At 46.3% G+C, this 26861-nt stretch overlaps 1 protein-coding gene across 3 annotated transcripts in view; it reads left to right on the forward strand.

Annotated features, from left to right (window-relative positions):
• LOC144768336 (carnosine synthase 1-like) overlaps positions 1 to 26861 on the forward strand; it is a 557293-nt gene that overhangs the window by 100697 nt on the left and 429735 nt on the right. For all 3 annotated transcript variants that reach the window (XM_078651937.1, XM_078651927.1, XM_078651919.1), the window contains exon 4: positions 26490 to 26579. In XM_078651937.1, the coding sequence (XP_078508063.1) occupies positions 26490 to 26579 (90 nt within the window). The remainder of the gene's footprint in view (positions 1 to 26489; positions 26580 to 26861) is intronic.

Genomic DNA, 26861 nt, shown 5'->3' on the forward strand with positions numbered 1-26861 from the left:
TTTCGGGAATACCGGCACCCTCCCACGGGAAACCTGAAGGACGCCAGGAACTTCTCAATAAGGTTATATTCTGGCTATCTAAAAACAGACCACTTGCACCCAATCACGACGGTGGAATCCTTTGTGTCAGAAGGGTGGGCTGGCTAGGGTCCTTAACCAAAGACATTAGTGGGGATCTGGTCCTAGTGAAATTTAGAAATAGGAACATTGTCCCCTATCTACGATCTAACCGGCCCCAAAAAAGAGACAGCCCTATATCTGTGTGGGACTTACATGATTTTTACCCAAAGCACCACATATATCCCGACAATACGATCAAAGGCGGACTATACCCATCTGCTGGGAAGGGGTCCCATATGTATACTGAAACTTAATCCATGTTGTACTTGAATTTTCTGTACTATGTACTGATATTGTACTATTATGAACTGCTTTTTTTTATGTACTTTTATGGTTATTTATTCTTTTAACCGAATAAAGTCAAATTGGAATTGGACCTGGTATGGGGACAGGGGTGCCTCAAAGTCAGCCTAGGAGAACTACCAGTGCAAAAAGAGAGGGGAGGAATGGGGGCCCCAGACTTCAAAGCCTAATGCAGAGTTGGATGTAGAAAGCCCACCTCTCTATATAGTGCACCACAATGGGGTACACTGTGCAGGGAGGTCGCGGAAACCCTTACTGGTTTACAGAGGCAAAAGTAGATAATACGTACACTATTTTGTTATAGTGTGGGGAAGCAGTTAGGTTTATTAGACGGTAGTGCTAAGCCTTTGTTGTACTCACAGAGGCAATAAATGATACAGTCAATTAAGGAAGTCGAGACCAAATTGGAAAAGTAGTACTTCTTTTTATATAAATATTTAGACCAAGAATTTCGAATACAAGGTAAATACATTTTGCAATACGATAAAATCACAATAAATGTAATAATCAAAGTTACAATTACTGGAATCAGTGCTGGTTTATTAAGATGAGATATTCAGTACCAATCATCCTATAATACTGTGAAACCATCATGGAGCTGGGAACTCGTAATGGCGAGTGTCTAGCCCATGCACTCCTTATGGCTTCCCGTTTCACCTACAATATCCAAGAATTGATATGGATATTACAGGGGCATATCTACTCTGATAGATTTGTCCTCACAGAAGATATAGTATATCCTGCCTTAGGGCTATAAGGCCTGCCTGAGGGTTGTCTTACCTATATCCCCTGCAGTGTCAGTGGGTATGGCACACAGGGATGTCTGCTATGTCGACTCTTTGGTTTTGTCTGCAACAATGCTTACAGGCTGCAATGGCAGTGAGCATGGCATTGGTGAGGGAAGCCTAGGGTGGCACAATTCATGCTGCTACAGTTGGGATCCCTATTCAGTGCCAATGCCACAAGTACCAGGGGGACCATTTACTAAGGACTTACAAGGGGTGCTGAAGTTGTGCCAATTGGGAAACAAAAGACCTAGTTTAGGGAAAGAGCTTGGCACAAGGGATCCGGTTGGCAGGGACCCTGTGATCTTCTAGTCGAAGTTACACCATTTTCCAGGCAAAAAGGTGGGGCTAACCGTGACCAAAAGAGGCAATTTCCTACACTGTGCTGCTGCAGTGATTGGCATACTGGCTGGTCATAACCGAAATAGAACCATACTGAGGCTCAGCTAGAGCGTGGCCAGTTACATAGATTGTTATGCCCTGATGCCCCTTTGCTGGCCACACCTACATTGCTATTGCGCACTGCACTGACGTACTGGAAACTACCAAAGAAATATATGTTGGTCCGGGAGCCTCTTGAACCTAATATTTCCCTGTGAGGTTGTAAAAAAGGTCACGGACAACTGATAAACAAAGATCCTTAAGTATTGCCCGGTGGTATCGCCTCTTTAACCCACAAAATATTAATCAATGAAGAGGCAGGCGCTGGAGACGGGAAGGCAGGAAACAAGGGTTTATTCTCTCCGGAGGAGAACACATCAGTTCGGACAGCAAGTATCGTCACGAGGTGCTCTAACCGCATCTCTGAGGCCTGGCCTCTTATACACACGTTTATGATCTTTATTGCAGGTAACACATTCTTGTAATGCTTTGTAGTATGAAAAGACATCCTCGGAATCCCTCCTTCAGGCCCGTTCCCACACACATTTACAGTTGAAGTCCCCACCCCGGTCACAACAGGTGATGATTATCGCGCAGCTGGACATTCCGCCGATTCACGGAATGTGTGGGGTTGATCGGATCTCATAGGGTGGGGGCTTTGATCAATTCGAGGGTCCTTTAATGGGGGGAAGCTTCCTACTGTACGGGGAGGGGGGGGGCAATAAACAATATCCGCAGGGCCAGGTGGCGGCCTGGGAACGAGGAAGACAAACGGGCACACAGGAAAAGGGGGCTTGTATCAAAGGACCTGGGACCATGAAAGGAATGGAGGGAGGTGTCGCGCTGGGAACAGGATGGGATTCTGAGGCAGGGCTGCGCTGAAGAGGGGTTTATGACCCAGGGCATGTGAGAGCGGGGGTGGCCAGTGAGTGGGGGTTAGTGGCATGCAGAGGGTGGTTCTGATCGAGGCACCTAAAATGGCGGGTGCGCACGACAAAAAGTGTGGCATCAGGGGAGAAGGCAAGATGGCGCAGATAATGTTTACCAAACCGTACTAATTTTCCACAGTCCTCCCTTTAACATTTCCAAGACATCTTGCTGGCCTATTTCCTATCCATGTCTACTGTGGCGGTCATGAGTAAAGGAGTAGGAACCCAAGTGAAGGAGCTGTAAACATTACATTTAAAATCTTTCATCCTAGGAGGCGGGCCTATCGTTAAGCTCGTTGCAGGGAAGTCATAGTAATGCAATATCGGACAAAAACGATTCTGTAGTGAGAGCATTGGGTACATTTCATAGATGCTTATAGTCATTCGGAATATGGACTGATAGGTTATTACATATGTAAGTTCATTTCGCATTCGGTTGGAGCATAATCAATACAATGGTGGCTGGGAGAGAAATAAGACGTAGTAAAAACGATAATCAGGGGTGTCATTGTTCGAAGGGGAAGTCTTATCGTCGTGGACCATTATAAGTGAGTTCTCAGCATTCTTTGTCGTCTTCTGTTGGCACTGTTGAGCACCGGCGGTGGAGCTATGTGTCCAGCTCTATTCTAGGTCCTGCGTTGCAGGGCATGACCTTTTCCTCGTTTTCCTGGTCAAAAAGGTCCTTTTTCGCCCTGTGTCGAGTCGATTGTCAAAGAGTTCAGGTGGAAGAAGGGGGTGTGCGAGTAGTCCTTAGGGTAGGTCGGAGGAAAAGGGGATGGAGCAGGGCCAGATCGGGAACAGACCAGGGGGACGGAAAACTTCAGGTGGGCGGGCCCATGACCGGGTTCAGAGGGCATGGACTTTTCGGCACATGTTGATCATCGAGCAGGGGCATCAGGTCAGCCCTTTCCTCTCATTTTGTCGAAAACAGTGCCTCGTCCTGCGACTCCTTACTGTTGCGGTCTCGCCTTGGCCAATGTCGCAGATGTTCCACGATCTGCAGTCAGGCCGCGTGCTCCCACATCCGGTCTTTCTCTCCTCCGACAGGGGTACCCTTAAATGAGTTTGAAAAGACAGTCTTTAGAGAATTGACAAAGGAAGGTAATCACATAAGTCTATTTCTCTCCCAACTCCAAGCAACTGAGAAACATCCGTTACATTGGGGTTTACAACCAACATATAAATAATTGATGATGGGTTTGCTGGATTTTCCTATGACTTTCCTTCGTAACTATTTCTTTGGTGTTTGTTGGTATTACATTCATTGTCGTGGTACGAGATCTGATACCTATTCATTGCATTTGTTTATTACAGTCATGTCAGTTCTTCTGGCAGAGACCCACTTTCCTAGTACGAGCCTCACGAAGCTACACCGTTCTCCAGGGCTTTGTATTTTACGAAAAAGTGCAACGTGCTATCACCATGGTCTGACAGGTATCTTTCTGAGGAAGGAACATAGGCTAAACAATTTTCCATTATATCAATGCATCTCACCTTTCAGCTAAACATTTTACTTTTAACAGGGTTTATTGCAACAATTTCTTCATTTCGGTCTAATCTTAACTTTGCAAACATCATCCTAATTCCTACAGAGTCTCTTACAACCTGACTACTTCATTAAAAACCGGGGTCTTATGGAAAACAACTAGGAGCATAGCGAACTGGGGTGAGGGACTATCGTCTTGCTTTGTGTCATGAGGGCGTTATCTAGCAGAAGGCCACAGTTCAGTTGGTAAGCGTTCAGTGACATTTCTCGAATTCTAAACTCTGTAGCTTGCTCATCAACAAATCATTCCTAGGGACAACGGCTGGCCTGTGTTAGTTGTAAGTCGACCCATCTCTTACAACTGGGGGTGAGGGACATTTTTAAAACTCTCGTCCGGATCAGCTGATACGAAACTGGGGGCGTTCTGGGAAGACGGGGATGCTTCGATCACTTTTACTGTTTGGGCATCGAGACAGTTCGGGACGGGGAAGGTCGTGTTACCTGAGGCATTTTTATCATAGTAGCCACTGACATGTAGTTCCCTTATTATGGGTCAGATTAGGGAACCTCAGTCGTCTTACCTGTCCTTTCCTTTTCGGCCAATTTTAGGTTTCATCAATATTTAGTAGAAAGGAGAGGTAGTAACATGGCATCAAAGTGATTTTATCGAAGACAAATTTGTGCAAATACTTGCGGTATTTGGAGCAAATTGGGTGGTGGTTTGCCAATTTGGAGTCAGTCGTTAGGGAGAGTGAGAGTGTGGAGAAGAGAGACAGAGAGAGAGAGAGAGAGAGAGAGAGAGAGAGAGAGAGAGGTGTGCAACAATAGGCTAAATAGTACACGTGCGACATAGGGAGTGGCCGTGTATTAAGATAGGCTATTCAGCGCATTAAACAACATGAGACATTACGGGTCTGTGTTAGAACTTTGAAAGCATGCAGTTTGGGACGGATGAGCATTAGGCCGGGTACAAAGGGACATGCATTGAGTAAAAGGCATCATTGTGTCGCACTTCTCGCACTCTCGGTCCTTTGACTAGTTAAGTCAATGCTTTAGTCGTATAAAAACATTTTCTCATAGTTTCAGACGTACATGACACGTGCTCATTCACGCAACACGGATTAGGGGTGATCGTGTTTCATCATATCATACAACTTATTGGCTCTTTCGTTACAAGAGTAGTTTGTGGGTGTCCTTAGGTGCCACCTTGCAGCGCTAGTCCGCTTCATGTATCAGACATGGCGAGGTTTCAGATCTTCACCATATCTCAGTCGTAATTCCAATGTAACCTGTAGAGGGAGGAAAAGAGGGGAAGGGAGGGGGACAACATTCGGGCATATCAAACGTACGGGCACGAAAATCCTTTACTTACCACATACTCGTCTTATCTCCTCGGGATATAATCCCTGGGGTCTTGGTTTCCGAAGCCGGGGGGGGGGTGGGTAGTGTGGCAAGGATGGCGAGCGATAGGTTGTTCATGAGGGAGACGGTCCGAGTGTGACATTATAGGCCGTGTATAGGGAAACGTTAAAAATCAGAGGCGCTTAGTGCGAGGTATCTAGTTTGTAGATGTATCTAGCTATCGGGGTCCTTAAATTTCTTTTTTTTCCAACGCTGTGATTGTCCTAAGGCATATCAGCTCTTCGGCCAACCCTGTTCCCTAGTACCTTTGAGTACCATACCTTTATAACATTCTATCATTTACACCACTTCACTTTACCCGCCCTCGGAAGTCGAGGTCCTTCTCCATGCATTAGTTCCTGATCCAGTCGCTTATTCGGGGGGCAGAGTATCGTGCCTTAGATTCGATCCTCCATCCGGGGCTGAGCAACCGTCTTCTAATAACCTTAAAAAGAGAACAAAGCAGAGCGCACAAAAAACTCTCCCGCTGATCCCACATTTTACAAAAAGCATGCAATACCTGTTCATAGTTTGGAAAACCTTTATTTGCACAATCGTTCAGCATGTAGATATGAGAATGCAATTGTATTTGGCCGGACACGGCGATGGCTAAAGTGCGTACAGTAGGGGGGGGCTATTTTGCAGCATTAAAAACATGTAATAAAAAAGGGTTTATTCATTCATTTGCAGGAAACTAAAAACGTCTATCAATAGTTGAGGGATCAAGGGGCATTCATTTCATAATTGGAAGCACAGTCGGACTAGTTGCAATCAAATTTCCTATATGCATACCGTGGGCGTGTGTCATAAGCGAGGTTACGTATCAGTTACAATAATATCATAATAAATCGTACATTGAAATCAACATTTTAACGGGATCCTTTTACATGTTCGCCAAGTGAAGTGTACAAAAGAGCATATACATATCTCAGAACATCAAGTTTTATTAGCTAAAAACACCACGAGGTGTTCGTAAGTTCCTATTGATACCGGCGCCATTTTGGGCGAGGCCGGGTTAGTCCGGAAGTAGCATCAGGAAAAATGTTTTCCACAACCGGCGGTTGGACCAGAGTCCCTTTTGGCAGTTCAAAAAGACTTGTGCTAACAGAAGGAGTGGCTATGTCATGCTTATTTCGTTAGCGATCAAGGCAGTTGTTCCTCACCGGAAGCCTGTAGGGGCCGAGGGCTCCTGGGACTTTTTTGCAGAATCTTCAAGGCTGTGGGGATGCTGTCGGAGGTGGGGGCTCATGCCCCGGTGGGCAAGCGTCCGAGTTACATCGCTGGTCAAAGTTACTCTAGCGGCCTAGACCCGCCTTCCAGGGGGACCAGACGCCATTTTGAGACTCCGCAGCAGCCGCCCTTCGTCGTGTCTACAAGAGTGGAAGAGACTTCTTGGGGCGAAAAATGGAACACCATGCCGAAGGAGCAGGACATTCAGCTCGAGGCGCTAGGGTGCAACTGTGGCGCCTCCACCTGGGGAGGCGAGGGAGACTCGTTCGCGCCGTCTCCCTCTCCCGGTGCACTCCACGCTGCCCTCTTTCATGGGCATGCATGATGGCCACCCCATATCCCGTACTCCACAAGTGCACTTGAGGGCCATCGTATGTCTTGTGCTGCGCAAGTATGGTCGCCGCCATTGTATGGCCTGTGCTGCGGAAGTATGGCCGCCGCGGTGCATGTCCTGTGCTGCGGAAGTATGGCCGCCGCAGTTCTATGGCCGGTGCTGCGGAAGTATGGGCGCCGCTGTTCTATGGCCTGTGCTGCGGAAGTATGGGCGCCGCCCGGCTGGAGGATTTCGGCGCCGGGCCGGGGCTGGGAAACCTCCTACCCGGGGAGGTGGGAGAGGCCCGTCCGCGTCGCCTCTCCTTCCCAGCCCACCCTGCACCAATTCTTCGGCGGAGGTATTTGTGATGGCCGGACCAGGAGATCCGAGGGAGGGGGTCATCTGCATCCGCCCCCTCCCTACTCGTGGCCCGGGGGACGCCGCCCCAGGAAGAAGAGGACGGGAAGGCCATTTCATGCCGGGCCCGTGGTGCCTCCTGGACATCCCACTGGCGATCTTTTCGATCGATGGCTGTCAGCAGGCCCCGCCCCACACGTGCTGTGTGTTTCACCTTCCGGATGGGCGTGACCGGTGACCTGCGGCATTTCGGGAACTTCCGGAGTGGGGGTAGGTATTTTGTTTGGACAGGCATGTCTGGGTAATGGGGGGTTGTCTATGCAGGCCTGTAATTGCTTTTTCTTTTTACAGAGTGGGGGGGGCGGCAGAGAGTAATCAGTCCCATTGCACTCGAAGTTTGAGTTCATTAATGGAATGTATACTAATCTGTCCGAGACTACTCTGTGTATTGTTTCTGTATGTTATCCGAAAAGGGTGGCTTTTTGTGTCAGGGAATGGTAGCGGTAGTACGGGGTTCGTCACCGGGTAACTTAGAGCTAGTCTGGGTTTCCCGTCTTATCGTTGTTCGATCTATGAGGATTCAAACATGTCGCTGAAATCGGTCTGGCGAAATCTGTGCCGTCGGGCGTAATCAAACGTGGTGGTTCTATCTGGCCTGTCCGTGTCAGTCTGATTCATCTTTGTCTCACGCCTTTTCCCTTTCTGCCGGCCTGTTATTTCTGTCGGCCCTCTGCTCTTACCCTCATTCAGTAGAGTCGGGCATTGGGCTTTCCAGTGCCCGGAATATTTACAAAAAGCACATTGGTTTTGCCCTAAGTCTGGTTGTCCTACGCGTAGTGTCGGGGGATTACTTTCGGGTCGTTGTGTCTTGGGGTTGTCCTGTCGATATATTCCTTTACACCGTTCCCTTCCTGCGTTTACTCCTTGGAACCGTGTTGCCGCTATCCCTTCCTTTTGCCTACCAGATGCTTGGAAGGTTGTCTGTCGCGTTTCTTTACCTACTCTGACTTCGTCTCTTTTCTTTCGTTGCATTGCTTCTTTGCGCCACATACCGAGACTGTCGAGCATAATAGGTGTTGTCTTACTATTACAAAGGGCTATTTCTAACGTTTCTATTTTATCAAGATCGAAGGATCCTATCAGTGGCCACTGACTTTCTCGATCCTTTTTCGTATATTTATGCCACAGTTTGTTATAGGCTATAGCGATCAATCCATGCTTCATGAACATGTCCTTATTAGGGGTGCCTTCCAGTGGAGCCGGATGGTTCATCTCTAATAAGCGGTCCGGGCTAAACAGGCTACCAATCAGTGGGGAGAAGACAGACATGACGGATCACAACGGGGACAAAAGTCAGCACTGCCTATCTTATCACTGCGTGCAAAGACTAGACAGAATATTCCTATTCTACGTTGTTTGCAGGCAGTGAATACCTCATGAACCAATATCGAATAGTCAACGTTCGGTCAATCAAAACAATTCAGTGGGGAGAATAAGTAGGCCCGCAAAGGTCTGCGTTACCTACCCTTTCACTATCTGTAAAGGGGGGCTGCTCTTTCCTGTTTGCAGACAGAGAATCTCCAGAAAACAATCCGTGAACAATAGTTCGTGTTCAAATAATTAATCAGTGGGGGAGAAAGATAGGCACGACGGCTGCCTTACCTATCCTTCACTGCTTGCAAAGGGAGAGCCTGTTGTTTCTCCGTTTGCAGACAGCGAATCTCCAAACAAATCAACAAAGAGTAATACTAGTATTTTCTAAACAATTAAACAATCATTTCGCAATTCGTCGTGTTTACACGACCTTACCCGGACCGCATGGACAGTTTCTTGTCTTCCGAATCCAGCGCCCGATCGTCCTCTTTTCTTCGTAATCCTCGCGGCACTCCTGATGGTTCCCAGTCAGGACTGTAGATCACTCGAGAGAGGTCTGTTCGGAACTAGTGAAGTTCGGATGATCGGCTGTCAGACGAGGGTCTATCGGACAGGTGCACTTCCCGATCGTTGCAGTCGTTCACTCTGTCGTCAGGACCTCTCCCACTGGATCCACGAGTCACTGATGGGCCCCACGTTTGGGACGCCAATTGTAAAAAAGGTCACGGACAACTGATAAACAAAGATCCTTAAGTATTGCCCGGCGGTATCGCCTCTTTAACCCACAAAATATTAATCAATGAAGAGGCAGGCGCTGGAGACGGGAAGGCAGGAAACAAGGGTTTATTCTCTCCGGAGGAGAACACATCAGTTCGGACAGCAAGTATCGTCACGAGGTGCTCTAACCGCATCTCTGAGGCCTGGCCTCTTATACACACGTTTATGATCTTTATTGCAGGTAACACATTCTTGTAATGCTTTGTAGTATGAAAAGACATCCTCTGAATCCCTCCTTCAGGCCCGTTCCCACACACATTTACAGTTGAAGTCCCCACCCCGGTCACAACAGGTGATGATTATCGCGCAGCTGGACATTCCGCCGATTCACGGAATGTGTGGGGTTGATCGGATCTTATAGGGTGGGGGCTTTGATCAATTCGAGGGTCCTTTAATGGGGGGAAGCTTCCTACTGTACGGGGAGGGGGGGGGCAATAAACAATATCCGCAGGGCCAGGTGGCGGCCTGGGAACGAGGAAGACAAACGGGCAAACAGGAAAACAGGGCTTGTATCAAAGGACCTGGGACCATGAAAGGAATGGAGGGAGGTGTCGCGCTAGGAACAGGATGGGATTCTGAGGCAGGGCTGCGCTGAAGAGGGGTTTATGACCCAGGGCATGTGAGAGCGGGGGTGGCCAGTGAGTGGGGGTTAGTGGTATGCAGAGGGTGGTTCTGATCGAGGCACCTAAAATGGCGGGTGCGCACGACAAAAAGTGTGGCATCAGGGGAGAAGGCAAGATGGCGCAGATAATGTTTAACAAACCGTACTAATTTTCCACAAGGTCTCCCTACCACCTCAGGCACTCTAACTAGATGCAGACTAAAACTCTAGGAGGAAGCTGGGGTCACTATGGTTGGGAAGTTAGTTAGAAGTGGCTCCCTAATGACCCACGAGGATTTTATACACCCTCGTAATCTCTCCGACTCCCTATTCCTCACTCATGCTAGTATCCTTTGATATGTGCATAAATATTGGGCGGCAGACAGACAAGAGTTCTTGGGGCATATTACCAACCAATAGAGATAATTTTTGTCTCTAACTTGTTTAGAGACAAAAATTATCGCCGCACATCGGCGATTTTTATCGCAGATAAACCTTGCTATTAGCAAGGTTTATCGCAAATGCGATAAAAAACGGCCGCAATGCATGAATATCGCTGAAAAGTCAGCGATATTCATGCATTATCGAGCAAATGCTCTTAGCCATGTTATCCACCTCCCATTGGATAACATGGCTAAGAACTGCTCCTGGGCAAGTGTTAGCTTTTGGAGATATTCGCGCTTAGCGCGAATATCTCCAAAAGTTGGTAATAGGAGATAGCGATGTTAGCGACTGTTTTCAGTCGCTAACATCTTGGCACGCCCACTTTGCATGTCATTAGTGATAAATATCACTGACATGCAAAGCGGGGCCCAAGATGGTCACTATCTCCTATTAGCTGTCACTAACTGGTGTTAGCGACAGCTTGGTAATAGGGAGATCATTTTATCTCCGCTTTCTTGGCTTTTAAAGCCAAAAAAGCGGAGATAAAGCCCCTTGATAATATGCCCCCTTGATCCACAAACTCCTCCGGGTGCTGCACACGATGGGGCACGGTCAGTGCTTGGTGCGGTGGCTGTACAAGGGATTCCGGAAACACCTCATGGCATCACTCGCTTCCTTGAAATGTAGGTGGGAGACGGATTTGGCTAGGGAACTCTCAGAAAATGAGTGCCCATGTATTCTACAATAACCCATTATACTATCTGCAACTCGAGATTCAAATTCATTCAATTTGCTATACTACACAGATCATATTTAACATCACACAAAATCAACTAGATGAACCCCACTGCATCCTTGATGTGTCCTCTTGCCTTGTGCTCCGGCCTGACCTAATTCATATGCTGTGGTCTTGTCCACAACTCTCAAGCTACTGGGTGGGAATAGCAGGGAACATTAGGCAATGACATGGGGTAGGATGTGGGAAAGTGCCCCTTTTTGGCATGGTTACCCACCACTTTGTGCCTGACACATGATGTTCTTTGAGTTGGTGTGCCGTGGGTTCCTACTAATCAGGTTCTCAGGGCCTACGTTCTCTCCCAAAGCTGTACCTTGTAACCACAATTGGCACATCTCTGGCCAAGGGTAAGCCCCTTGTAAAAGATATCATGGGTGAATATATGTCTTTACAACGTATGCTTTAGATTGCAGGCCAATACACTGCGGTCGTTACAACGATCGTGTTGTCACAATGCAAACCATTACATCACAAGTCGCTACAACGACTTGCTGTACGGGGCGCGCTGGACTTAGGAATAGTATAATTTACTATTCCTACTCCAGTTTGTGCAACAGCGGGGAAGGTGTTGGACTGTAAATCCAGCACCTTCTGCCCCCTATAGCAAGTCATTGTAACTCCTTGCGATGTAATGGTTCACGTTGTAATTACATGTGATCTACAGCAAGGTGTTGTAAATGCTTTTTCCCATCATGGGTGCCAAGGGCACTGTGACCAGGGAAGGCCTCTAAGGGCTGCAGCACCTTTTTTGCCACCCTTAGAGGCCCTGTACCTTAACACTCATACACTGCTATTGAAGGCTGCGTATTTTAGTGCAAAGAAAAGTGAAGAGTCGACATAACACACATCCCTGTGTGCCATTCCTGCGATCCACTGCCTGTGGCCTAGGTAAGGCACCCCGCTAGCAGGGTGCACTACAAAACCTCCCTGACCGAACCTGCAGCATCTTTTCCGAACTCCATTGGAATCCACAGGGTCCCAGACGTCTCCTTTGCCCTCTGCATCCGGCCACCCCTGTGACGATGATGGTGCAGCTCCTGTGCTGATTGTTGTCCCCTGTAGTGCTGATCTCTACCCCAGGAGCTCTGCTCCTACAAGTGACCGGCTCGCAAGCAGTCCCTGACCAGAGGCCCACTTAACTCCATCGGCTAACATTGGGTCCCTGCACCCGGACGCCCTAGTGTCACTGGTGGTGCTATTTGAATGCCCAACTGGACGTTGGGGAACTTTGGTCCTAACGCCCAAAACTACTTCTCGTAAGTCGTTTACTTACCTGAGAACCGATAACACTCTTTTTTCCATAATAACCAATTTTACGTGTTTAGTTTCTAAAAAATAACTGTGTTGACCTACTGTTTTGTATGAAAAGAAAGTAACTGTGCTTTAACTTAACTTAAGAATTGTCTTACTTACCTGTAAGCGGCAACATCCAGTGTGTGATATCTCAGCATATCACTTAAAATCCTGAAAGTAACTGAAAAGTAATTCAAGAGTTATCAAAAGAAATTTGGCTGTATTTCAAACTGTTCTGAAATGTATACAAACCTGTAACCAATTCCAATGTAATCCACAATTGCATTTATGTGTACAGCTTTAGAATTCAAAAGTATTTCTTACTTGCCTGTACCAAGTCCTGGTTGGGTCTACAAAATAAAATATACATATACCTTTCTTAGACTTATCTAATGGGTGTGGATTCAGTCACTGAGTGTGTCATAAAAACAGCAAAAAAAAAAGAAAAAGGTACCCCTGTAAAGATACTTGTAGGTTTGGGAGAAAGAGGGAAGAACTAATACAAAAACTAGAATAACTCCCACACGACCTGTATTTGTTGTACATGGGCCCGCTTGGGCTTCACGGGCTGACCAGTACTAGGATCTCTAAGTCATAAGCCTAACTGCTCACCCACACTACCACAAAGAGAGCTGTGGTACTTGTCTAATTTAGCCTCTGCTATACCTCTTGGGACTCCCTGGACTCTGTGCACACTATAAATGACTTTGGTATAGTTTATACAGAGCCAGCTTCCTACACAGGCAAGTGGGGATGACTTAGAACAGTGTATATTGGGCTGCACATGAGACCTAGAGTATCCAAGATGGGAGTGCGGTTCACAAATTTAGCATCACTACTAGCGAAATGCCTCCTCACTAATGCTGGAAGTGCTGATCTGCCCCAAAAGTGGAGGACTGGCAGAGGGAGGTCCATTGTGGGGGTCTTGCAGAAAGTGCAGCACTCAGGCGGAGGAATACAGGGGTCTGCGTAAAACGCCCATCTCCATGGAATGGGATACGATATTGGGGCTTAAAAGCACAAGGCTCAGATCCCTAATGTGATACTATGGCAAAGCGGGTTGGCCACATGAGTCCAGTGCTAACTGCGCCCTTGTGTAGCTGTATGCTGCAGAGGTTCCAGCGCCAATGGATGTACTGGTCCATATCCAGACTTTAACACACACGCACACGCATTTCTCCCCTGACAATGGATACAAAAGCTCCTTGGTGACACTTTTTGATTGTTTTGGGATCCGGGTGGGGAGTTGGTTATATTATACAATTATTTTACTCCCATCTTGGCATGACTGGGACTGAGATTAAATGGCACACCCTGGGCATTGTATACACATGCTATTGTTTCGATTTGACTGCACTAACTTGCTTATTGAAGAGTCATTGTCCTGTAATGCTTAATTTTGATGAAAATGCAATAAAGTTTGTGTTAATGAAAAGTTTACACATTGTCTATGAGTGAGTCCAGCGTTGATATGCATGTCACAAGACTAATGAAGAAGCTTCAGCAGGTTGTGAGTGCTCAGCACTGGAGGTGTGTGATAAGGTGTCTCTGAACCTCTAACGCTGCATACATGTGCCTGGAAGTTGATTATGCAAGCACCATCTAACAGCACTAGACCTCTGACAACATGGGGAGATCATCTAGTTATCAACGCAACACTTACACCACAATCCACAAATCGTGTCGCACAGAACCACTAACACCTTGGACAGCCACTTGTGCTGCAAGGCACCACCAGCACCTTGGACAGAACCTACTAAATTGCAGCACCACTGACATCACCAAGAGCACCTCCAACAGCTCAGCACCAGTAACACCTTGGACAGCCCCTTGTGCTGCAAGGCACCACCAGCACCGTGGACAGAACCTCCAACATTGCAGCACCACTGACATCACCAAGAGCATCTCCAACAGCTCAGCACCAGTAACACCTTAGACAGCCCCTTGGGCTGCAAGGCACCACTAACACCTTGGACAGCCCCTTGCACAGCCTAGCACCCTTTACATAACGGATACAGCCATAGCATTCCCATTATCAGAAACACCACAGCAGCAGAGCACTGTCCACCTCCACTGTTAGCACCATTAGCAGCAAAGTTCTACCTATGACCATTGTGGAAAAGTAAATTTTGCCATGTTCTGTGTCCCTACGCCTCATCCATCATATGTCATGTGTGCATGACCAATATGCATATGTTATTCCCCATGTCCGATTAATGACGCAATTCCAGTAGTGTCCACCTCTGGTATGTCATTTTCCAGTCCTCGTGAATACTACGAATATCAGGCCTAGGTAAAGTTATGTTGCCACGTTTCTCAGTGTGCACGTTACTCCATAATAATGTCCCCGTTTCCAGGCCTCAAAAGGGCCCGGACAACAGATTCAGCTCCTGTCTCCTGAAAGCCTCGCTGAGGAGCGATACAGCCCCCACCTGTATCCTCGACCCTTCACTTACTTCCTGCCTCGCAGTGCCCGGTGCAGCTTGGCTCTGCCTCTGAGTCTGCCAAAAGTATGTTATAGTTCCAGTTATCAGTTCAGTCCTCCTTCTCTGCATTCCTGAGCTACTGAACTGCATCAATAGTTTCCGTCATTGTCTAGCCTATTCGGCTCCACGTTAGAGAAATACTGTATTAATGGTCATTTAATATTCTTCATCTCGCACTACATGTAGAATAATGCATGGTCCAGTCTTAGAGTCAAGTTAGCTTTTCCCCTCATGACTTCTAGTTTATATCAACATGTTCCCTAAACATCAGATACCAGATAGGGTTTAGGTACATGTCGCTCCGACCCTCCAGACTCTAGTCTCTGCTCCTAGCACAGAGTTCGTAGCCCCCAGCTTCTCCTAGTAATACGTCATTGCCAGTTTTCGCGCACCATTAGGTTAGAGGTCCCGGCTCCTTAGGTAGCCCCCTCCTATGTTTCCGCCCCATTCATGACATATTCTGTTACGTTTGCATCACATGTCTATGTATACTCCCAGTTACACCTACTTTTACTGTTATCTCTCGTGACTGCTACGCGTCACGCCTTCTGCTCCACCCACTGTTACGCCTACTGCAATGTAATGCTATGTGTTTGCGCTATGTATATAAGTTGATGTATTGCTATTAAAAGTCAGCGCGCTCATCCCAGATCAAGCCCCGGCAGCTGCTGGGCCCCGGTTGTCCTGCCGGGCCCTGTTACCCCTGTTCTATGCAGGTTGTCCTGATCCTGTCCTTATGCTGTAATAAACCTGCAGAAACTCCTACTACCTCGAATCTTGACTCTTATTTTATTGAGCTATCTGTTATTTATTCATTCATTCAAAAATAGATCCGGTATTATTTATTTATATACCACATAATGGCGCCCGAATAGGGACTTGCCCTTTCCCCACGCGTCGGTGAAGCCACGCCGACCCCCTGACCCTCTGCAGTCGTGACGGAACCATACCGTGCACTGGCAGATATTTCTGCTCCAAGTATCCCTCAGGCCCACGGAGGAGACGGAGGAGGCGGTCCAGCATCCGAACGAGACGGTGGAGGAACGCGGCGAGTCCCGACCAGAGCCCAAGCCGAGAGTCCAAGGTCCGAGGTATCCGGAGGCCCACCTGTAACTGAAGTCCGAAGTTCGTCGTCCGTCGTCCAGTCCAGTCCGAGGCCTTCCGTTCCGTGCTGCCCGGTGAGTACCATTGCTGGGGTAGTATCTAGACAGGACCAATCTAAATTGACTCCTGGTCCGTGGGTTGGTGGTACCCAGACTCACAAACGAAGTGTTCACCTAGGTGGATACGGGTCTTGATGCGTCCCTTTATGGGACCGGTATGTTCCGTACTGTTACAGCAGTGCATCCAGTAACTCTAGTCTGTTCCGTTCTCGAGAAAATCTGTTCTGTTTCTGTTCTCAGTATTTTCAGGTAGTATTCTGTCCGAACTGTTATGTTATGATGTTGTTCAATGTATTTCCAATATCGTGGTATGCCTGAATTGTTTTCCCAATTGTTATTGTTCTTTGTGTATTGTATTGTGTTCCGATTCAAGTTTACAATGCCGCTCTTTTCCAAGTTACGACAGTTAAAAACTAAGAAGGGTTTATTAGAAGAAGCAGTTCCTGTTCCGCCTAGGGACAGTCCAGGTCATTTTATGTATCAGAAACATGGCATAAGCGCCATATTGTATCTAGATTTATGGGTAGAGTATACCAAACAGTTAGAAGAAAAGTATAGATGGCCCGTATCGGGTACATGGGATGCCGAATGTATCATGCGAGTAGAAGAAGCATTATGGAAAAAGAAAGCCAGACAGTCACAGAAAGATGCCATCGAGTTATGGCGCAAAGAAGCGCATAGAAGAACCGAAAAGGAAGTCAGAAAGTCAGAGTTAAGTAGAGAATCCCAAGAACGAGCCCAAGAAAGAGAATTAATCGAGATAGGTGAACAAGTCAAAGCCGAACAGTCAGACAGACAGAGGCATGCCCTCATTAGGGGTATGTATCCTCTTCTTGCCGAGGGCTTGCCAAAAGCGACCCCAGAGGCATCCAGTAATTTCCCGCCACCATTAGTTCCGACCAAGCTACGTCACAAACAGACCGCAGCTGATATTTTTATTTCGTCCTATTTGGACGACACAGTCCCAGAATATGCAAATCCTGTTCGCGCTCCGCCAGTCCCTGTAAATCAGGCACTTCCCGCTCCTCCAGACACCGGAGTACCTGTTACGGTACCCCCGGTCCAGCCACCATTTCAACTTCCCGCTCCGCCACGAAGAATGTCCGTCGATGATTCCAGTTTAGGGGCCGCAGGAGGAGGTCCTCCTCAAACCCCGCCGCCACACAAGCGTTTAACATTACTCGAATTACATGCTCAAGCGTTACAGCGCACGCCCAAACATCAGTCTGTTACAGAAATCAGGCAAACCCTTAACGAATGTGTCTATGATCCAGTTCCAGGCGAATATAATATGGTTTTATATTCCTTACGTGTAAGGAGGGTGACCGAGTATCTAGTCACCTTACCGAATATGAAAGAAGATCTAGACAGAATATATCGTTTCATCCGTACAGGGGATGATCCAGAAAGTATTGGCGAGATTATGTCTCAAAGGAAAGCCGAGATCCAGCTCATGATATTAAAGTTCCTGATCAATTGTCTAATAAGAGAACAAGACTACCCGTCTAAAGATTCCGCCGAAATGAGAATCCTGACAAGGTGGAGTGATAATATAGCCGAGGGTAAGCACAAGACCGTCGGTGCTATGGAAAGTATGTACAAGAAAATCCGTAAAGAGATAATAAAGATACACGAACAGCGTAAAGCAGCACAAGTAAGCGAGAAAGAAAGTATCTCTGATCCTGAAGAGGAAGACGAGAATTCCGCCAGAATAGCGTATGTAGGAAGATCTAGATTTCCAGATCGCCATTTACGCCTAGAACGCAAGTCTATTTTCCATCATCAAGTACCAGAACAAGGTTCCCTAGAACAAGTATTTCAAGCTACCGATCACATTCTGAAATCACGAATCGGTTACAGTGAGTTAAGTACCATTTATGAACAAGAACTAGCCCGATCAGCAGTCCGGTGGATTACTGATTCTACCACTTTTCCAGACGAAATAGTGGCACAAATGTTTCTGAAACTGCCCCCAGCCGAGCAACGACTGGTGGGTATGTATATGATCCAGCACCTCATTACTCTGTATGAGGGTCAACATTCTGATCCAGGTCCGTTGCATGATGTCCTGAACGAGTTACTCCAGTACAAATGGAAAGGTCTAGGTACCGATTTAATTAGTGTCATTCTAGAACAGCGTCACAAATATAGAACGTTCCTGAACCCGCATTTTGTTCATGTCTCACCCCCAGAAAGTAAATCATTCTACATAGAAAGACAGAATCCGTTACGAGAAGTCCACCCAGTCAGAGGGACGGGTGGCGAAATGCAACGAGTGTTTGTATACACTCCAATATCAAAGATGGAACTTCTTGAAATGAAGAAATTAATTCCCTGTCATGACAAAGATCCAGCGGGGTTCCATAGAGAATTAAAAGACATGCTCCGTATGGGAGAATATACTTACCCAGATATTATTAAAATGTTAAAGGTCCTGTTACCCGCAGGGGTGTATGAAAAGCTAAAGGAAAAGGAATGGGAGGTGGGAGAGAAAAAGATCGATTGGGCAGCTCTAGAAGCTGAAGACAAGGCACGAGTACCAGGTACCGGTCTTGGAGATAAATGTAAAGAATTACCAGAATTACTGATTCAAGTTTTACCCAGATTATTGACAACTAGGAAGGAAGACTGGGATGCAATCTCAGCCTGTAAACAGAAACAAGATGAAGATATTAGTGATTTTTATTCTAGATTTGAAAAATGTTTCAGTATCAACAGTGGTCTCAAGACAAGTAGTGAGTCATACCCTCACCTTTTCGTTACCAAATTAGTCGAGAATTCAAGTCCACAAATTAAAAACCGAGTTTTGAAAGTCGAAAGCACCTGGCAAGCAAATACTCCGTCCCAGATGCTCCAGATGCTCCAGTATCACCAGAATAGAATCAGGGAAGAGCAAGAACACGAAAGAAAACGTATGAAAGACACGAAAATGAAAGTGCTAGTTGCACAATCTGTTCCTCAAGACAGTCAGAAGAGGGGTCCGAATCAAGCCAGTCATCCTGCAGCTCCCGTTAAAGGGAACTGCAATTATTGTAAACAGCCAGGTCATTTTATAAATGAGTGTGCAGTCCTGAAACATAACATAGCTACTGGTAAGACTAAAGAAAGACCACGTCCGCCTAGACAAGAACAAGTTTCACAGATTCCTCAGTCACAGAATGCACAACAGACAGTTACAGTACCGCAGCCTATTGCTGCAACACAGCACGTTACATCACAGATGTACCAGTATGCACAGACAGAGTATCCAGAGTACCAGCCATATTCATGAAACAGCCTAGAGAGGGAGGTAGGCTTGCCTCTCATCGAGATACCTGTAGATCAAGAGGGTCCCTATGTTCACAGTCAAGTATTAGGGAAAGACAGAAAGTTTTTGATCGATACAGGGGCAAGTAGGACCACAATTAGTCATGCCGAAGTTCCAGGGGCTCCGCTCTCAGGCTCAAGAAATGTTTCCCTTGGATTTTCAGGAAAGCCAATAGTTAATGAGATATCAAAGCCAGTCACTCTAGAAGTAGGTCCATTGTCCCGTACTACTGATCTGTTACTTACTAAGTCATGTCCAGAAAACCTATTAGGCATTAGGACACTGAAAGAATTAGGTGCAGTTATTTGCTGTTCCCCGGAGGGAATACGTCTGTTCCTACGTGACTTTAAGGGTCACTATGTATTACGAGATTTTGATTCAAGATTGTCTAATGTTCCACAGTACTTATGGGCGCAAGGTCCAACTGATGTAGGTTACATGCAAATCACACCCCATCGTGTGACTCTCAAACCAGGTGTAGTGTTACCACGAATCAGACAGTACAGATTGCCACCTGAGGCTGTAGCAGCCTTATCCAAAATTATAGACGAGCTCATGGCTCAAGGAGTAGTTGTAGAAACTGACTCCAATGTATGCAATTCTCCGATCATTCCAGTCATGAAACGTACTGATCCAAATGCACCCCCAGTATATCGATTAGTGATTGATTTACGAGAGCTCAATAAATGTATTATTCCTCAGTACCCAGTTGTCCCAGACATTTCTTCCCTGTTAACAGCCATTGATTCCGAAGCCACGTTCTTCACTGTCATAGACCTCAAGAATGCATTTTTTAGTGTTCCAATTCATCCAGACAGCCAGTTTCTTTTCGGATTTTGTTTAAATGGAAGGAGCTATATGTTTACACGTGCTCCTCAAGGTTTCACAGAAAGTCCTAGTATTTACAGTCAAGCACTCAAGAGACAACTAGACAACATTCACATGCCAACTGACACTGCCCTGCTCCAGTATGTCGATGATCTACTGATCACAGCCCGTTCTGAACGTGATTGCGAGCGAGCGTCACTTGCGGTCTTGTATTTCCTAGCCGAGATGGGGCACAAGGTGTCACCTTCGAAGCTTCAATTCTGTGTCCAGCAAGTGGTATACTTAGGACACTTACTGTCCAAGAGGGGTAGGCAGTTGACACCCGACCGTATCCAGTTAATAGCGAGTCTTCCCCAGCCCAGAACCCAGAAGGAGGTACGTGCCTTTATCGGCCTTACTTCTTATTGCAGACAATGGATTCCCCAGTATGCATTTCTAGCCAAGCCACTGATACAGTTAACGACACAGGAGGCAGCCGTATCGACTGTCCTCCCTTGGACATCTGACCATACACTGAGTTTCAACGAGTTAAAGAAAGCCCTATGTCAAGCTCCAGTTCTAGCTACACCGAACTACAGTAAGCCTTTTACACTTTTCGTTACTGAACGCGAAGGTACAGCATTATCTGTTCTCACACAAGATCAAGCAGGTCAATACAAGCCCTGTGCTTATTTTTCGAGTACACTAGATCCAGTCGCCCAGGCGTTGCCTGCGTGCCTCAAGTCAGTTGCAGCCACAGCACTAGCAATCAGACAAAGTGATTCCATAGTTTTAGGGCATTTCCTGACCGTACAAGTCCCACATTCAGTAGAAGTTCTTTTAAACCGAACACAAACTCAGCACTTGACAATTGCACGTTTAACAGGTTATGAATTGACACTGTTCCAGCCACACATAGAAATTAGACGCTGCAACGTCCTGAATCCTGCTACACTGTTACCATCAGTTAATTCAAATCCTGACACACATGATTGTGTGGAAGTAGTCAACATTACGACAAAGCCAAGACAAGACCTGACAGACATTCCGTTACCAGACCCCGACCTGACACTTTATGTGGATGGTTCATGTATGACAACTAGTACAGGAGAACTAGTCGCCGCGTATGCAGTGACTACTGACACTGAAGTTATTGAAACACACCGTATTGACACCCTGTCCGCTCAAGCAGCAGAGCTAGTCGCTCTGACACAAGCCTGTATACATGCCAAGAACCTGAAAGTTAATGTTTACACAGATTCACGTTACGCATTCGGAGTTGTACACGACTTCGGAGTGCTCTGGCAGGAGAGAGGTTTCATGACTTCTCATGGAACCAAGATTCAGCATGGTCTCCTTATTCAAGCCCTGTTAGATGCCATACACTTACCGACATCCGTTGCTATCATGAAGTGCAAAGCACATACGAAAGTTACTGACATTATTTCCCAAGGTAACGATCTAGTAGACCGCACAGCCAAGCTTACAGCACAGACTCCAGACATTCCAGTTAACATGACACATACTCCAGATCCGACTACATGCATGACAGTTAAGGACCCTACTCAAGATGTCATAGATATACAGTTACATGCTACCCCCGATGAAATCAAGAAATGGTCTGAACAAGGAGGGGTCCAGACAGATCAAGGATGGTTAACGAAGGGTAGAGCCACATGGTTTCTCCCCGATTCTATGGTTCAAGTCATTATCAATACCGCACATAGTCCAGCACATTTAGGAGAAAAAGCTATGTTAGACAGTATCCAGAACATTTGGTTCAACAAGCATTTACGAGCTGCAGCCAAGCAGAAAGTCCGTACCTGTATGATATGTTGTCAGTTTAATCCAGGTAAAAGTGTCCCGGTGGAACAAGGTGGTTTCCAGCCCCCTGACCACCCTTTTGAGGTCCTCCAGATGGATTATATTCAGATGGAGCGATGTCGAGGTTTCAAGTATGTCCTTGTAGTTGTATGCGCTTTGTCCAGGTGGACAGAAGCATATCCAGTCCCAGATTACACAGCCGCGACCACTGCCAAGCAGTTGGTTCGTGAATTTTTCCCTAGATATGGACTCCCTAGAGTCGTATATTCTGATAACGGTCAGCCATTCTCCTCAGAGTTAATGAAACACGTTTCCCTTTTGTTAGGGTACCAGTGGAAGTTCCATTGTGTACGCCATCCCGAAGCAGCCGGTCTAGTCGAGAGACATAATCAGACTCTGAAAATCCGCATAGCCAAAGTATGTAAAGACAAGGGTGTGGACTGGTTAGTAGCTCTGCCAGTCGCTTTGTTTTATTTGCGCATGGTCGCACATTCCAGATCAGGTCTGTCCCCGTATGAGGTCGTATTCGGCCGCCCCCCTAACATGTGGGGTACTCCTAGACCCCGAAGTATTACCGATGTTTCATGTAATATGCTGACAGATTACCTAGCTTCCTTGATGTCTGCCCTCAACTCATGTCGTTCACAGGTTGCCGCCGCATTTCCAGACAATACTGAGGTGGCACCGCATGAAATCGTTCCAGGTTCCCTAGTGATGGTCCGGAATTTCGACAGATCAAGTCCGTTGGAGCCTCGTTGGAAGGAGCCACGTCAGGTCCTCTTGACCACCCGTACTGCCGTCAAGTTGGAAGGCAGGAAGGGGTGGGTCCACCTTTCTCATGTAAAACTTTTCAATGGATTGAAACCGGTTTCTAAAAACATTTCCCAGGATTCCCAGGATTTTAAAAACTGTCAAGACATTGTTTTAAAGGACTGTCCCGCAAAAGACATTATTACAACCCCTCCCTTGTTAGAGAAAACTCCGCAGCAGGAGTATAAGTTAAAGCTCAGGTCTAGTAAAATAAGTCAGTCAGTTTGATTGTATAAGTCCTCCCCTAGGTGAAACGGTTAGATTGTTTCTGACATGTATAAAATAGACCCCCATAGTGAGAGAGTCAGTAATAACTCGATTCAATGTATCGTTTTTCTGAGTTTCGTATTATTCATCAGCATTTTGATTTCCTGCACCAGCTATGCATTCTATCTGTATTTTCCAGTTCCTCATGTAAATATGTCTGCTAATGCTACAGTAGAGCACACGTTTAGTGATCTGCCTCCTCACGAATATTCATACCGCCTCGCTATGCGCAACAACACATTTATCCGTATGTTACATTACTCACACCAGACAAGCAATGCCACTAATTGTTGGGTGTGTGGTCGACTCCCCCCTTTCAAGACACCGAAGGGAGTTCTGCCACTCTTTCCTTATCCATTCTCACATAATGGTTCGTGTGGAGCATGGTCCACGTTAACGTCATCCTCAACAGATATGTCTTTTCTTAACAGTACATGTTTCTCAGACAAGAAAGGTCTCCCCCACAGAACAGGTTTAGATCTAGAAAATGAAGTATATAATTTAGGTAATTATTCGTCGAATTTCATGGTCCTGAATGTTCAGTCTGATACTACTCCAGACTTACCTGCTATTTCAGTACTACCTGTCAAAGGCGAATTATGTGTTCGTAGTTATGGTTCCATACATGTAGGTCATAGTGATTGTACTACCGTTATCCAGTACAGTGACAGTGGGAAATCTGTTTTCAAAGCTTCACGTCATTCTTATTTTATTTGTGGTCAAACCGCATATGTCCGTCTGCCCCTCGATTGGGAGGGAACCTGTTACATTGCTTTCCTACTGCCACCTGTTTTCCTAGCCCCATCTGATTATCCCAGAAACACACATCTAGTACACATTAGACATAGAAGGGAGTCCCCAATTGTCGATTATACTGAAACTACTCTAGAACAATATACAGATTTCAATAAAGGTTTCTTCTTCTTTGTAGGACCTGTCCAGAATAGTAAACTGATCCGTAGGTTAACAAGAACCCTTGAAGCTGTAGTAAATGAGACTGCCTCTGCTCTAGGTAACTTAACCGAAGAACAATCTGCTATGAGATTTGTCGTTTTGCAAAATCGTCTCATCCTTGACGTCATACTGGCCGATAGGGGCGGGGCCTGTAGAGTCATCGGATCTAGTTGCTGTATTTTCATTCCAAATAACGCGCCGTCTGTGTATTCAGCTATAACCAGACTCCATAAAATTGCCCATCTGTTACACCAAGATCCAGGCACCTGGACATGGTCAGGTTGGTTCTGGAATATAATTTCCGCATGGGGATGGAAAGTCCTGTCCTTTTTAGGTATTGCAGTAGCGATCATATTTAGCTGCTGCCTCTGTATACAATGTGGCCCTGCGATTTGCAGCATGTGTGCTACCTCTTGTATTCCTAGTCCCAAGCCCCGTTCTAAATCCCGTTCCAAGACAATTCGAGACGAACAAATGGTACTGTATGAAATGATAGATGGTATCATGAAAATTGATGTTTCCTGATGGAAACGTAGTGACAAGGAGGGAATGTGGAAAAGTAAATTTTGCCATGTCTGTGTCCCTACGCCTCATCCATCATATGTCATGTGTGCATGACCAATATGCATATGTTATTCCCCATGTCCGATTAATGACGCAATTCCAGTAGTGTCCACCTCTGGTATGTCATTTTCCAGTCCTCGTGAATACTACGAATATCAGGCCTAGGTAAAGTTATGTTGCCACGTTTCTCAGTGTGCACGTTACTCCATAATAAAGTCCCCGTTTCCAGGCCTCAAAAGGGCCCGGACAACAGATTCAGCTCCTGTCTCCTGAAAGCCTCGCTGAGGAGCGATACAGCCCCCACCTGTATCCTCGACCCTTCACTTACTTCCTGCCTCGCAGTGCCCGGTGCAGCTTGGCTCTGCCTCTGAGTCTGCCAAAAGTATGTTATAGTTCCAGTTATCAGTTCAGTCCTCCTTCTCTGCATTCCTGAGCTACTGAACTGCATCAATAGTTTCCGTCATTGTCTAGCCTATTCGGCTCCACGTTAGAGAAATACTGTATTAATGGTCATTTAATATTCTTCATCACGCACTACATGTAGAATAATGCATGGTCCAGTCTTAGAGTCAAGTTAGCTTTTCCCCTCATGACTTCTAGTTTATATCAACATGTTCCCTAAACATCAGATACCAGATAGGGTTTAGGTACATGTCGCTCCGACCCTCCAGACTCTAGTCTCTGCTCCTAGCACAGAGTTCGTAGCCCCCAGCTTCTCCTAGTAATACGTCATTGCCAGTTTTCGCGCACCATTAGGTTAGAGGTCCCGGCTCCTTAGGTAGCCCCCTCCTATGTTTCCGCCCCATTCATGACATATTCTGTTACGTTTGCATCACATGTCTATGTATACTCCCAGTTACACCTACTTTTACTGTTATCTCTCGTGACTGCTACGCGTCACGCCTTCTGCTCCACCCACTGTTACGCCTACTGCAATGTAATGCTATGTGTTTGCGCTATGTATATAAGTTGATGTATTGTTATTAAAAGTCAGCGCGCTCATCCCAGATCAAGCCCCGGCAGCTGCTGGGCCCCGGTTGTCCTGCCGGGCCCTGTTACCCCTGTTCTATGCAGGTTGTCCTGATCCTGTCCTTATGCTGTAATAAACCTGCAGAAACTCCTACTACCTCGAATCTTGACTCTTATTTTATTGAGCTATCTGTTATTTATTCATTCATTCAAAAATAGATCCGGTATTATTTATTTATATACCACACCATGGACAACAGGCTCTGCAGCACTCAACACAAGTCCTGCACTCACAAAAATAATGATCATCCAGAGCAAACCAGAACCCCTTAATACCCCAGTAAAGGGAGCACATTCAGCAGTACAGCACCCACTAACACACCATGAGTGTACAGTAATAAAATAACCATACCATGGACAGCACCCCAACAATGTGGCACCCTCTAATACCACAGCACTTGCAACAGCAGAATGTTCAGCAACACAGGGCATACCAATAACATGGACAGCACAGAAATATATCCTTGCAAACATTTTCTTCTGAAATGAAATTCCTCAATACCGTCAAAATCACGTCCTATGTAATTTACTGGGCTAATTTACTTGTCTACCTTCCTCCCTAGCTTATCTGATGGCGAGTGCTTGCTAGCGGGTTAGGTGCAGGTCGAGAACTTTTTATTTAAGTGTATGGAGGGCCATCATTTAGACAGTTCTGAAGTTGTTTTTTTCCAAAGATGTTTATGCTTTAACAAGCTATTACAGTAATCGTGTTCATGGCTGTAAAATAACTGATGTCTTCTGTTTTTAGGATTCACATTGTCTGACGTCACGGTCTGTAGCTTGGGAAGCCCATCAACATGTCTGTCCATCCTGCTGGGAGGAGCGAACTTGTGTCCAGGTGAGAGGAGCTGACCTACACACCATCCACTGTCCACCAGTCTGCTCTGTGTGCACAGACCAGTTCAGATCTGTCTTTGAACTAATTTCTGTATAAAAGAGTGCATCACTTAAATGTATGTAGAGACCAACATAGTAAATTACTTTCCAATGGTTTTTATTCGATTCATTATGCCATATAAAAAGGTTAACCAGAACATCTTTCGGTGAACACAGTCACCACCATTAAACTCCCTGTCCCCTTCCCAAGTACCCATCCCCTACACCGAGTTCCCACACATTC

The sequence above is a fragment of the Lissotriton helveticus genome, chromosome 1_1, assembly GCF_964261635.1.
Source record: "Lissotriton helveticus chromosome 1_1, aLisHel1.1, whole genome shotgun sequence".
Taxonomy (NCBI): Eukaryota; Metazoa; Chordata; class Amphibia; order Caudata; family Salamandridae; genus Lissotriton; species Lissotriton helveticus.